The 14,213-nt window shown below is 47.6% G+C and overlaps 1 protein-coding gene across 1 annotated transcript; it reads right to left on the reverse strand.

The window, feature by feature from the left end:
- Nucleotides 1-465: 465 nt before the first annotated feature.
- On the reverse strand, nucleotides 466-12,632 carry LOC308236974 (uncharacterized protein C8orf76). The gene is made up of 6 exons (XM_080647271.1): nucleotides 12,463-12,632; nucleotides 11,217-11,312; nucleotides 9,709-9,852; nucleotides 5,569-6,005; nucleotides 4,105-4,237; nucleotides 466-878 (listed from the first exon to the last, which is right to left on the reverse strand). The coding sequence occupies exons 1-6, from the start codon at nucleotides 12,577-12,579 to the stop codon at nucleotides 681-683; spliced, it is 1,125 nt and encodes a 374-aa protein (XP_080503397.1). The 5' UTR covers nucleotides 12,580-12,632; the 3' UTR covers nucleotides 466-680.
- Nucleotides 12,633-14,213: the final 1,581 nt, after the last annotated feature.

Consider the following 14,213-nt stretch of genomic DNA (forward strand, 5'->3'; position numbering starts at 1 on the left):
CTGGCAGCCTGCTCGCTGGGGCCATCCTGAGACACACACAGTCTCTACTGCGAGTGAAATTAAACAACAGCAATGGGCTGCCCACCGTGTTCCAGGCTCACAACAGGCGGAGACCCAGACTCACGTGTGTCCTGGAGAATTCCAAAGTCAGCTGCAGGTGACACCCACGTGAACCAGCACCATGCAACCTGAGGAAAGAAATCTGTGATCGCCTAAATCAATAAAAATATATTTTAAAAAACTGAAAGCCTCTTTTACACACTCTCCCAACAGATGACTTCTAAAGGGGAAGGAGGCTAAGAAAGGTGCATGGCAAAAATCCAAGAAACGGAACACAATAGGAAGAACCTGGGAGATAAGCCATTTTTATAAAACAACGCACCATGTTTGATTCACTCTATTTCATGGTTAGCAGTGGATTCTCTCTGAAGTAAAAGACAGTTAACAAGGGGCCAGATGTCTTTTTAAAAAATATTTTTATTGATTTCAGAGAGGGAGAGATAGAAACATCAATGATGAAAGAGAATCACTGATCAGCTGCCTCCTGCACACCCCACCCTGGGGATCAAGCCTGCAACCCAGGCACGCGCCCCTGACTGGAATCAAACCCGAGACCCTTCAGTCTGCAGGCTGACGCTCCATCCGCTGAGCCAAACCGGCTAGGGCCAGATGTTTTGTTTTTAAGCAGAGATTTGCATCTGTGTATGGAACTGGTTTTCAAAGGAGTAGAAGTGGTCTTTGATCTTTCCGAACCACTTGTCTTCAAATTCTTCCGAAGATGCAATCACCAAGGCGGCCAGGGCTGCAGGGCCCACACACTTCACCTCGCTGTGAACCTCGTCTTTTATTTTTTCTGGAACGATATCTTCTCCCATAACCTGCAGGAGGGGAAAAAAACACAATAAAAGGGGCACTCGCTGTGGCATGCAGGACCACGCCAGTCTGTGGCGTAAAGGATTTCATACAAGCAGGACTCCTTCAGCAGCGCAGGGACGATTCCAACCGTTCCAACATATCGAAAAGATGTCTGATCAGAAGTAGCGATCTGAGGACCCATGGGTAAAATATCACCCCGTGTTTCCGGTCTCATCCTTCCCCGAGTGAACAGTCGCAGAAGTGCTCATGTGGCAGCGGAACTGGTCAAGACACAGGAAGCCGAGTCACCTCCTCAGAGCTGAGAGCATCTTCTCTTGGCACCAATGCAACTGCGAGGGACCCTCCCTCCTTGTAAAATGGCTGAAGAGCAGGGCTTGGGCAGGATATAACTCAATCCTTCCAGAAATGGTACCACAGCAACCTCCGAGATTTAAGAAGCAGGCTGGCCCTCTGAAGGCACAATACTGCTCCCTACTGGTCAGAATCAGGTTCAGATTCTGTATTAGTTTCTCTGATAAAACACCAGGAAGATTAAGACATGTTCTTGCTTGGGGGGGTGGAATGGGGAGGCAGGACTGGTTAAGGGGGAATAAAGAGCTATCCAAGACATCATTCCATCTGAGCTCAGATGAGGGAGAAGCTGCCACAGAACAGGACACGCTGCAAAAGGTGCCTAGGATGTGGATTCCGGCTGGGTCTTTGAGGACAGGAGCAGCAAGGAGGTGGAGATGGGAAACCCATGGCAGGTTTATTAGATACAGGCAGATCAGTCTAGTGGAGGCAAAGACTTGTGTAAGGAATTATTAGGTCAGAAGTTTGGGGTTACTCTCTGGAAGGCCTTGGACATCATTATCAAGGCGGTAAACTAGACCTGATACATTTTCGTTTTAAGCAAGCAGGTAATATGGTCAAAGCAATATTTGTTTTTTCCAATTATACTTGACATTCAATATTATTTTATACTCGTGCCGGGTGTACAGCATAGTGGTTAGACAATTACGTAATTTATGAAGTGTCCCCCCAATAAGTCTAGTACCCACCTGGCACCCTACGTAGTTCTTGCTATATTATTGACTATATTTCCTGTGCTGTACTCCACAAACCAGTGACTATTCTATAACTACCATTCCGTACTTCTCATGAACTCAGCAGCAACGTTCAAGACAGATCTGAGGGGAGAAGGTAAGGAAGCAAGGAGAGATGAGCCCGGAGGACGCGGTGAGAGTCAACCGTGAGTTGGTAAGGACTGCGGCTAGTGGTGAGGAGAAATGAAAGGTGGACCCTGAAGAAAGGGTGGGCTTGGTGCCTGGCTAAGGTGAGAACAGAGGGTGAGGTTGTGAGGTTCCAGGTCTGGATAAACAAAGAATGACAGACAGGATTGATGGAAAAATTAAGTCTAAGGAAGAGATGGTTCTCTCCAACTCCCCTGTGCTTCCTCTCCGTATGGCAGGCACTGGTACTCCGTATGCTAGGCCCTGGTAAAAGGTGGGAAGTGTTTTGGTGAGCAGTTCCATTTTAGACATTCTGTAGCTGAAGTAACAGCAGAATAATCAATAGTCATCTCCGATTAACCGCTCAGTAGGTAATTACCCTGAGACGTGAGACAAGCGTTCCAGAGCAGGGAGCAGAGACCCAGACTGGAGGGTCAGCAGCCCAGAGGTGACCACTGAGCTGTGGTTATGAGGTTATGACTGCTGGGGAGGAAGGCAGAGGGAACGGAGAACCTCGGAGAATGAATTACTTAGGCCTTGGAGGAAGCCAGTGGTGTCTCAAGAGGCAGAGGGACAGTAAGAAATACAGAAGAGCGGACTAGTGTAGCCTCTCAGAGCAAAGGGAAGAGGAAACAAGAAGTGGCTGGTCCACTGCTACGTACACATCTATGGAAATCAGACGAAGGAACGGCTCCGGTCGGCTCAGAGAGACAGGGTGTCTGGGCACATCTGTGGGCTCAAGGGAAAGAGCCCAGAGAAGGGGGAGGTTGAAAAGGCTCAGGCATAAGACAGGAGGGTGTGATCCCAGAACAGGGAAAAGGAGTCAAGTGAGAGCTTAGTTTGGGGAAGGGAGGAAGGAACCAGGCAATCATAGATTTGCAGTAAGCATTTTTAAAAATATATATTTTTATTGATTTCAGAGAGGAAGAGAGAGGGAGAGAGAAATAGAAACATCAATAATGAGAGAGAATCATTGATTGGCTGCCTCCTGCATGCCCCCACTGAGGATCAAGCCCACAACCCAGGCATGTGCCCTTGATGGGAATCAAACCCAGGACCCTTCAGTCCACAGGCCAATGCTCTACCCACTGAGCAACCCAGCCAGGGCATGCAGTAAACATTTCTTGAAAGCATGACGTTAGGATGTATACGGACAGGGTTATTCTCATGGGAAAAGTCCCTGGGCTGTCAAGTATCAATTATATACAGAGGAGTCACATAAGTACATGGGTAATCTCCAAATGCCATCTGAAGACATTTCAACAGCATATAATTTTGTTTATTTGTTAATCCTCACCCGAGGATATTTTTCCATTGATTTTTAGAGAGAATAGAAGGGAGGGGGAGAGACAGAGAGAGACACATCGATTGGTTGTGAGCCTGCAACCAAAGTAAGTGCCCTTGACCGGAATTGAACTCGGGACCCTTCAGTCCATGGGCTGACACTCCATCCACTGAGCCAAACCGCCTAGGGCCAGCCTATTTTTAAAAAGCTAATAAAGGTTTCAAAAGATTGTCATCTGAACGTCTCCATAACATCAAAGCAGTAACGGGTGGGGCAGACAGACAATGGACTTGCAACTGGACGGGTTCCAGCGCGGCTCTGCCCCTTAAATCCTGACCTTGGCAAGTCACAGCGTCTCTGCACCTCACTCAGCCCCACCTGCCCCAGGCTGTTCTGAGGATGAATGAAGGAGGGAACACACAGAGTCCTGCACAAATGTCAACATTCATTCCTCCCCCACTCAGCACTCAGCAGCCAGCTGCTGGGCATGCTGGTGCCCAGGCAGCAGGCACGCCCAAGCAGCAACCTGGAATGAACAGAGCCCCTCCTCCTGCTGCAGCGGGAGGACGAGGAAGCGGCATTTTCGGGATGAAGTGACCCAAGGCACGTAAAGGCAGGACACGGAAGTCCTTTGGAGGATGAGATATGACCTCGTTTTTGAAAAAAGGGCGTGGGCGCCAGGAAAAATATCCATGGTGCCTCGCTTCACATAAATCCCAGGGGGTCACTCACCTCGGTGATCAGCTGCAGAGTGTCTTCTTTGAAGCCAAAGCCTTTTATTTTATCTTCAGTTTCCTGCTGGGTCCTGAGGTTCCTCTCCAAAGCAAACGATGTCTGCTGAGACTGGGTGAGCTGAAGCAAAAGCCTGAAAAACACAAACGTCCGGACATGCAGGCTCCCAGAAAGAAAGCAATGAGGTGTACACACATAGCACAGGGTTCGGCTGGATGAGAGTCCCGCTGGGCTTACCCAAGGTGTACACACATAGCACAGGGTTCGGCTGGATGAGAGTCCCGCTGGGCTTACCCAAGGTGTACACACATAGCACAGGGTTCGGCTGGATGAGAGTCCCGCTGGGCTCAACCGCAGGCGCTCACCTCATCCGAATCCCTAAAGCTTCTTACCCTGAACAAAGGGCCCAGCTCTACTGGAGAGTCGTCTTCTAGAAAACGCATGGGCCAAGCTTCTCAAAGAAACTCTTAGACAGCAAGCTCTCAGAGGGCGTCCTGCAGAAGCACGTGATCAAAAGCACACGCGCCATGGAGTGAAAAGGACAGGCCTCCCGTCAAAGGCTCCGCCCCCAGAATCCTGGGATGTGTTCCTCTGCGGTCAGTGCTCTGTGACCCTCCAGGTCCCTGAGCCCACAGCAGCCCGACCTCAAGGACTAATTAGACTCCCCAGCTCACTTCCATTTCCCGAAGCAGGCCCAAATCGTTGAGGACTCCCTGATGACCACTTTGCAAGTGCCTCCCCACGAACTCCCGCATCATGATAAAGCCTGGTCTCCTGGCTCCCCCTCCTTCCTGTCCCCCTCATGTGGCCCCTTCGTTGTTTATGAAATACTGACTGTGCAGACACCACACACTACTGTAGGCCCTGGGAGACAGGCTCCAGCTTCATGGGATGGAAGAAGAGAGATCACAACCAGGACAATCTCAGGTAGTGATGAGTGCTATGAAAAGGAATCCAAGAGAGGGTGGATGCAGTGTCTACTTTGATGGGACAGCGGAGGAGGCTCCTCTGAGACACCCCAAGCCAAGACCCAGGATGAGGACCATCTGGGGAAAGAGGGTTGCCGAGGTAAGTTGATGTGTGTGCAAATCGCGAAGATCCCTGTAGGCAGAACACAGCCAGGAAGAGAGACTGTAGTAAACAAGGAGAAAAGGAGAGGGAGGGTAGCTCACGTCAGCCCTTGCAGGCGGTGGAAAGAAACGTGGAGTTTGTGTAAGTGTGAGGGGAAGTCCCTGGGGAGTTCATGACAGAACCTGACCCAATGCACACCTCCACCTGTTTTCATTCTGACCTGTCTGCATGACCTACCTGGCCTCTGGAAGCACTTACATCTAGACCACAGGAAATATCTCAAAAACATATACCAAGTCTAGCCTGGAACTTTTTGAAACTTAAAATTAGAAAAAGGACACCTTTACTCTGAGCTTAGCATCCTGCACATTGCTTAATGCACTGGCCGTTTACCTGGTCCGTATAAAGGAGGCGCACGCTTTCATCTGAGCCTCCAGCGACAAAGAGTCCCGAAAGTTCTTCAGAGCTTCCTCCTTCTTCCGGCTGTTACTGCTGCTCGTTTCCACAGAAAACACGGAGCTCTCAGGCAACGTCTCAGGGAAACACACACAACAGTCTTTTCCTGAGTGTGGACAAGAGGAGGTGACAGTTTTGTCACTGGGGGTGGAATGGTTCTGTCTGTGAGATGACGAGGACGATGCGGACAGCGCTGGCCCCGCGGCCAGGTAGGCCTCTGCCAGCCGGCCCCAGCTCCAAGGACTGAAAGGATGCAGAGAGACCAGTTTCTGAAGGCAGAAGGTGGTGTGCTGCACGTCCTGCGAGCTTGAACAAATGGCAAGCTGGAGGCAGAGCACAGTGGTTAACTGGTCTGTGTTCGTTGCTTTCATTTCCTAAGGAGAAAAGAAAGGTCAAAAACATTACACTGCAGAACGTTTTCTATGGACAAATGGAGGTTCCTAACCACCCAGCTGTATATGTTATAAACCAGAAGTATCTTTCAGCAGCTACACAAGTAGAGTGAACGAAGTATTTTTCAACAGATCTGTTTGAAACCCTAAACCAGGGGTCCTCAAACTTTTTAAACAGGGGGCCAGTTCACTGTCCCTCAGACCGTTGGAGGGCCGGACTATAGTTAAAAAAAAAAACAAAACTATGAACAAATTCCTATGCGCACTGCAGGCCCGGGACGAGTCAGCTGCTAAGCAGGATAGGCAGCGGCACCTGGCAGGCCGGATAAATGTCCTCAGCGGGCCGCATGTGGCCCGCGGGCCGTAGTTTGAGGACCCCTGCAAAATATATGCTACTCAGTAAAGTAACCACCAATCACTCCCAAGATCCTAATGTCATAACAATAACACAAAGTTCAGCATCAAAGACATCACTGCCAGTTTATCTTCAAGTTTATTATAATCTTTTTTTTAAATATATTTTATTGATTTTTTACAGAGAGGAAGGGAGAAGGATAGAGAATTAGAAACATCGATGAGGGAGAAACATCAATCAGCTGCCTCCTGCACACTCCCTACTGGGGATATGCCTGCAACCAAGGTACATGCCTTTGACCGAAATCGAACCTGGGACCCTTCAGTCCACAGGCCGATGATCTATCCACTGTGCCAAACCGGTTAGGGCAGTGGTGGGCAAACTCATTAGTCAACAGAGCCAAATATCAACAGTACAACGATTGAAATTTCTTTTGAGAGCCAAATTTTTTAAACTTAAACTTCTTCTAACGCCACTTCTTCAAAATAGACTCGCCCAGGCCGTGGTATTTTGTGGAAGAGCCACACTCAAGGGGCCAAAGAGCCGCATGTGGCTCGCGAGCTGCAGTTTGCTGACCACTGGGTTAGGGCTATTATAATCTTTATTGCCTTCAGCCACACAGCTGAGAGACCCAAGCCAACTTTTTGATACCCTAGGCCAGTGGTCGGCAAACCGGTGTGGCTCGCGGGCCGCGGTTTGCTGCTCTGTTGACTAATGAGTTTGCCGACCACTGTCATATACTACCCTTTACCTCTTTGCACACAATATGCCACAATTGCCTAATCCTCACAGCTTCCAACTACACGGTAACATTTAGTCTAGTCCAGTGGTCGGCAAACTCATTTTGCTGACCTAGGCTAACAGTTCCATTTTAACAGTAAGATTCCAGACTTTCTAAAAATCCAAATGGTCATTTCCTTGAGAATTCGAATGAACTCTATGTCCAATGTTCCTTGGCTTAGATCTTAAGCAGGACAGCCCTGAAGCTCATGCTGCATCGTAATTGAGTCCAAATGCCTTCCCTGCTCTGACCAAGGCCAGTGTTTCTGGCTCCAGGGGGTTGCTTGGTTTCCTTCTGATCAGAAAATCCTTTGCAGTCTCCTTAGCAGAGCCACTACCTCTTGCCTAACTTGCCATATGGCAAAAGCCCTGTGGGTTACAGAAAACAAACCTTCTTTTCTAAGTTCAAGCCTGGAGAGCAGACAGCAGACTAAATGGCCTTTCAGTTGATTTTAAGTCACAGGAAAACCTGGCTGTCTAGTATGCAAATCGAGCGGCCACAGAAAACTGCACTGAGTAAAACTACCCAGGCTGCCGCCCGCAGACCTGGCACTCCAGTGAGCGGAAGCTTGGGAGGCCTCTCAGCACTCACGTACCGAGTGAAAAGATGGAAAGGAAGCCCACACAACCGACCTGGTCATACTGTATCTTCCAAGCAACAGAACCTGCCTGGTGTTACTATTACTCTTGTTGAGTAGTCTGTCCTTCCCGACAGTCCAGGAAGTCCTAGAGGTTTCCGTTCAAGGCTGAAACCCGAGCACAGAGCACAGCACTTTGGACACAACAGATGCTTAATAACTGCTGAGTCATACTTCCTCGTGCCCTTCAAGTACAATAAGGAAGGTACTGTGACTGGACCACCTAAACCAAATACTACCATCCTACAACCACTCTGTGGGCCTTTACTCTGTGTAAAAACATTTCATATTGCGAAAGCAAGTGTGTGTTGGGGTAGAGGTTGTTACATACAAACTACGATTTTGATGGGAGGGTTCTGATAGCATCACTAGTAAATAACTCTGTGGATGTTGAATTCCATGTAGATGACTTGGTGTGATTTTTCCAGAATACTGCACCTCCTCTGTGATGCGATGATGACCAGTTATTATTTACTGAGTGCTTACCATGTGCCAGGTGTAGCTCATTTAAGTGCTTTACTCACTTAATCCTCATGACAATCCCTTAGAACAGATTCTATTTTTATCCCCATTTTATAGATGAGGCCAATGAGTCACAAAAAAGAAGTTAGATAACCTGCATGACCTCACACAGCGAGGAAGTAGCAGAGCCAGGCAGTCATACTAGGAATAAAGAATAAAGTCACAGAAGAGCTGACACGTTAGCAGGCTTAGGGTTCTCCCACTGGACTCCCGATGAGCAATGTATGCGCAGGGGATAGACATCCTTATCTGTCTCCTCAGCACTAACCCCAGAACTGGGCACACGTGGGATTGACATGTCGGTGGAGAACATAAATGAAAAAGAGAGTCCTTTACTGTCAGAAAGCAATTTCTTTACACAGTTCATCACACACCACTATGAAATGTTTAACGTATTTAAGAAATAGGTTCTTGCAACAATATGCATCCAATTAACCCACAATCACTAGAGGGGAGAAAAAGAAAGGAAAAAATGCAGCTATTTTCCATGTTCTGAAGACAATTACCCCAAGGTTTCCTCTCACTGCAAGAGGTGGAGATCCTATGCGATGAACCCCTCAGCAAGCAAATTCAGGGATTCCCCTTAGTTAACCAGAAAGAGGACAGTTCAGATGCACGCACACCAAGGCTGACCTTGGTCGACTAGGTCCACAGGAGTCAAGGTCAGTGACATGCGCCTCATTAGTTCCCTTTGAGGAACACTGGCCATCTATAAACTAGGGCTGTTTACTTGAGATCAACCCCCTATAAAATTTACACAAATAACCAGAAGTAAACCATAGATGCCTTAATCTGAAAACAAAAACAAGCAGAATGTAGAATTGCAAACGGTTGCTTTTCTTTATCCCTTAAAAAAATTCTGCAAATTCCATTTAAGAAAAAAAGGATATTTTTTTCCCAATTAGCAATAATCACACCTCAGATAAACCTCATTGGCTACAATATTGCCACTGCACAAAGCTAAAAAAAGGGATTATTAAAGCTTGGCGTAGTATGATCTTTAGTCATTTTTTGGTAAACCACCCCCCCTTTACAAAAGTAATACATGTTCATTGTAGAAATTTTGAAAAATAAAACCTAAAGAAGGAAACAGATCACTGATAATCCTTCCATCAGTATTTACTCCCAACAAGAGTAAAACCTTTGCAAATGAGATTTTCAGGCAATGAAGAATTTTTATCATAATCAAGAAAAAACATGACAAGAAAATGATTATGTCCAGAGCTCCAAAATGTTCATCATCATCAAGTTCTCACATCATTGGCAATTTTTTTCTGCTCCTCCAAATCCACAGATCTTGCTGTGAGCAAGAAGCTGGTTTTTGTTTTGTTTCAGAAAATATTCAACCATCTTAGGAAAACAAATGAAAATCAGCAATGAAGCCACTCACCAAGTTCGTAGCAATGGCCAGTGCTTCTGCATGCTTTCCGAGGCGAGCGAGACACCGGGCCTGGCCTTCCTGGACATCCCTTTTCATGGCAACATTTGTAGGTGGTAACTTCTCAGAGATACTGGAATATTCCTGCAGTGCTCTCTGGCAATTATTTGTTCAGTTGAGGAAATGAAGAGAAGGGATGAAAAGAAAGGCGGAAAACACAGGAGAAGAAAGGACTCAGTTATAGGGATGATTTTTTTCCGAGGCAGAAGGTAATGTCATAACTGACCCCAACAATGAACTAAGGAAGACTTGAGGATTTCAGTCAGTAGTATTCTATTAAAAGGCAGAAAATAAATGGCTGGAGAATAAAATCACTACTACCATGGAAAACATCGTAGTATAGTAGGAAGAACATTCTGGAGCCAAATAGACCAGGGTTTGAATGTTGGTTCTGCCACTAACTTGCTATATAACCTTTTCATCGGCAAAATAACAACAGGACTCTTATGAAGATGAAATGAGATCTACATGTAAAGCTGGTACCTAGCTGTTAGTTTCTCCCTTTTCTTACACACTTTGGGGTGCTTTGCCTCTGGGGCACTAAGAGGTGTCTGTGATAGAGGCTCCCACATAATGAGGAGATACAGAGCCTGGGGAATCAGAATTACAAGGATCCCCAAAAGATTACTATACTGGAGTTACAAGAAACAAAACAAATTATATAGAACCTCATAGAAAAGGACAGACCAGCCCTAGCCGGTTTGGCTCAGTGCCGGCCTGTGGACTGAAGGGTCTTGGGTTCGATTCAAGTCAAGGGCACATGCCCAGTTGTGGGCTTGATCCCCACCAGTAGGGGGTGTGCAGGAGGCAGCCCATCAATGATTCTCCCTCATCACTGATGTTTCTATCTCTCTCTCTCCCTCTCCCTTTCTATGTGAAATCAATAAAAATATATTAAAAAAAGAAAAAAGAAAAGGACAGACCATGGACACAGACAATAGGGTGCTGAAGGCCTGGGGTGGGGAGTGGCAGATTGAGGGGGGTGGTTAATGCGGGTGGGGGGAAAGGTACATATGTAATACTTTCAACAATAAAGAATTATTAAAAAAAGAAAAGGACAGCCCTAACCGGTTTGGCTCAGTGGATTGAGCGTCGGCCTGCGGACTGAAGGGTCCCAGGTTCGATTCCGGTCAAGGGCATGTACCTTGGTTGCGGGCACATCCCCAGTAGGGGGTGTGCAGGAGGCAGCTGATCGATGTTTCTCTCTCATCGATGTTTCTAACTCTCTCTCCTTCTCCTTTCCTCTCTGTAAAAAATCAATAAAATATATATATATTTAAAAAAAAAAAAAAAGAAAAGGACAGAGACTTGGGGTTCTAAGATTACAAACACATATAGCAAAAGATTAAATTCATCTTGACAAACAACACTCCTAATTTAGCCTGTAATTGAACTATGCCCGAACTTATGGAACAAGAGGCCATTTCAAGTAGTGCGACCTTATACATGTGGAATTCTACCTGATACTCCTGCCGCCGGTAGGCCAGGTCCCCTCTGAATTTCTTGACCGTTAGAGCTTCCACATCATCACTGCTCTCCGTTTCCCCATAAAACCACTAGAAATTGTGAAAAGTGCGTATTACAGAGAACGAAGCTGTGCTTTTCCAACTCATACTCAAAAGCAATTTTCCATAAATAAACGATTAAGTCTCAAAAAAGACATACTTCTTTAGGATGAGACTCAGAGGAAGACATCCTGGCATAGAAGAGTGACGATTTTTATGATGTCTCCTTTTCTCCCCCACAGACCCCCCCCCGCCCCAGTTTTTATGAAAATGATCATAATTAATAAACATACCAATAATATGATGCCTCTCAAATTTGAAAGGCATTAATGAAGCGCCCACTGCCAGGTGATCATTTAGCATTCAGGGTCTAAAAGAGCTTTATGGGATACTGGCTGGTGTTTTGTGTTTTAACAGAAGCTAAAAGGGGCGGGGTGGTGGTGGAAGGAGTCAAAGATAAAAATTTTGGGTTGGAAAGGGAAATCAGAAAACACTCCTTGGCCGGGCCTGCGTGGCTCAGTGGTTGGGCGTTGACCTATGAACCAGGAGGTCAGGGTTCCAGTCCTGGTCAGGGTTCCAGTCCTGGTCAGGGCACGTGCCCCGGTTGTGGGCTGATCCCCAGTGTGGGGCGTGCAGGAGGCAGCCGACCAATGATTCTCTCTCATCATTGATGTTTCTCTCTCTCTCTCTCTCCCTCTCTAAAATAATTTTTAAAAAATGAGAAAACACTTCTTGGGGGAAGCAGCATTTAAGACCATCAGAGCGATGTTAACGCGGGCAAGGAAGGGGAAATCACTGAACGAGGACAGGCTCGTTGTGGGGTGAAGGACGCCGCCGTCTGGGGGGCGGACAACACGAAGGTTTGGGAAGTGGGCGGCGCCTGGATTTCTGGGGGGGCTGACGCCCGGCTGCAGTCAGTGAAGGCATGGCCCGCGGGGTTCTGCAGAGTTGAGCTGGGTAGGGAAGACCAGGACGTCACAGCGAGACCCGCCAAACGCCTGCTGCCAGTTCATCGCGACGCGCGGGGGTTTCCTTGCGCCCTCCGATCCTCGCGGTGGTTAGAGATAACGGGAGGCCAGGTGGGCACAGGGGCAACCGGGGAGGCGGTGGGCACTGGTGCCGGGACCCGCGGAAGCCAGGGCCCGGGGGCCCAGGCGAGGACTGGGGGCCGGGACGTGGTGAAGAGGCCCCGCCCTCTTACCTGCGGCTCGCAGAGCTTGGCGCGGTAGGACGCGGGCGGTCCCGGGCGCCGCTCCCGCCTCTCTTCGAACACCGAGTCCTCGAACTCGCCGCCCAGCAACCAGCACCCGGTCTCCATCGCGCGCCCACGGTGGGGGCATCGAGAGGAGGCGGTGCCTAGAGCGGCGCCCAAGTGCGGGCTAACGCGAAGGGGCGGTGCCGCCAAGGCCCAGAGCGCAGCATCCTGGGATTTGTAGTCTCTGGAAGCCCACTGCAGGTTGGGAGTCTGTTGAGCTGAGATTTTTATCTGACTCACAAACTGACCGAACTCGGGGGCAGAGTTTGACTTCTCGGTTTCAGGAGATGGGAAGAGCGTTCCTTATATGTTTGCATCAAAAAGCACCAGCCCCAGGGTAGCTGTGTAAAATCGGTAGGTACCATTTTTTCACCACTGACGATATTCTTGACTGTGTTAAGCACTTTTTTTTGCACTTTATATCCTTTCCTTATGAAAGACACAGTGATTCCTATTTTGCAAATGAAGATATTGGGCTTATAGAGGTTAAGTAACTTGCTCAGGATCAATTATCAAGTGGCTAAGAGCTGGGAAATAAATGAGTCAGTATTCCCCAAGTCTCCAGAGAAGAGACACCACCAATAACAAAGACCAGAATAAAAACCAGAGGATATAGAGATTTACTCTGGGGCTCCATTCGGGAGCACTCATTCTGCCTGGAGAAAATACTAAATCCCAGAATTCTAAGACTAATATTTACTAGAATTTTTATACTTTCAAGGTGTTCCTTGAGACCAGGAAGCAGAGAGTGTTGACAAAGCACCACCCGATGTTGCACAGCACAGTATTACTGTGCCATATTACACAGCAGGTAACAGGCTAGAGCTTTTCTCTAGTTTTCTCCTATTGGTCCTCATCTCGCCAGTTCCTCTTCCACCATTTGTCTTCCAGGGTTCTTTCTTCAACAGTTTTCTATTCCACACACTCACCCTAGGGAACCTAATCCACTATCCACCCCCTAACTGAATTAGTGCTCTCCAGCCAAGTTGATCCTCTCTGGAATTGACCTCCCTGAGTTTTTCCCGCATCCTGCAACCTTCCCTGCCCTTACAGGTGCCACCTCACCATTTTTTTTGTCAAGAGGACCCCTCCCAGTATGCTCCATCTTGCTGTCTCCCATCAACCTTTCCTGATTCCCAAGTCTGGTTACATGTTCCTTGTCTGGGTTCACATAACACCATGTGATTCTCTCAGACAAGGCATTTCTCATTTCATACAGCTCTTGTCCATATTTTCTTGTCCCTCACTCCCAGGAGACCATGACCTCATTCTAGGCAGGGACATCTCTCTGTCTAGCACCAAACATAGTCTCTGGCACCCAGCAGGCCTTCACTCCTTATTGAATGGGTTGTTACACTGTTTGCATGTGAATCCTCTCCCCTCTACACCCTATGCTCCTCTAGGGCAGCACTTGGTACACAGTATTCATTAAGCATTCTGTGCATAACCCAATGTATTCTTGAGGGCCTACTCTGTGCCAGGTGATGAGGATATACCTATCACTCATGGTCCTTCCTCTCAAGGAGCCTAAATTAAGGTGGAGAAGACATATGACACACATGTGAGCAAGCAAATTACTTAATTACAGATTGTGGCAAAGTGGTAGGATAGAGAATAATGGGGCTTGGCAACCAGTAGAACACCTTCAGAATGAAATCCCATCTCTTCCCCTCCTTTTCTTACCAAGGCTGTTTTCC

Source organism: Plecotus auritus, assembly GCF_963455305.1.
Source record: "Plecotus auritus genome assembly, chromosome: 11".
NCBI lineage: Eukaryota > Metazoa > Chordata > Mammalia > Chiroptera > Vespertilionidae > Plecotus > Plecotus auritus.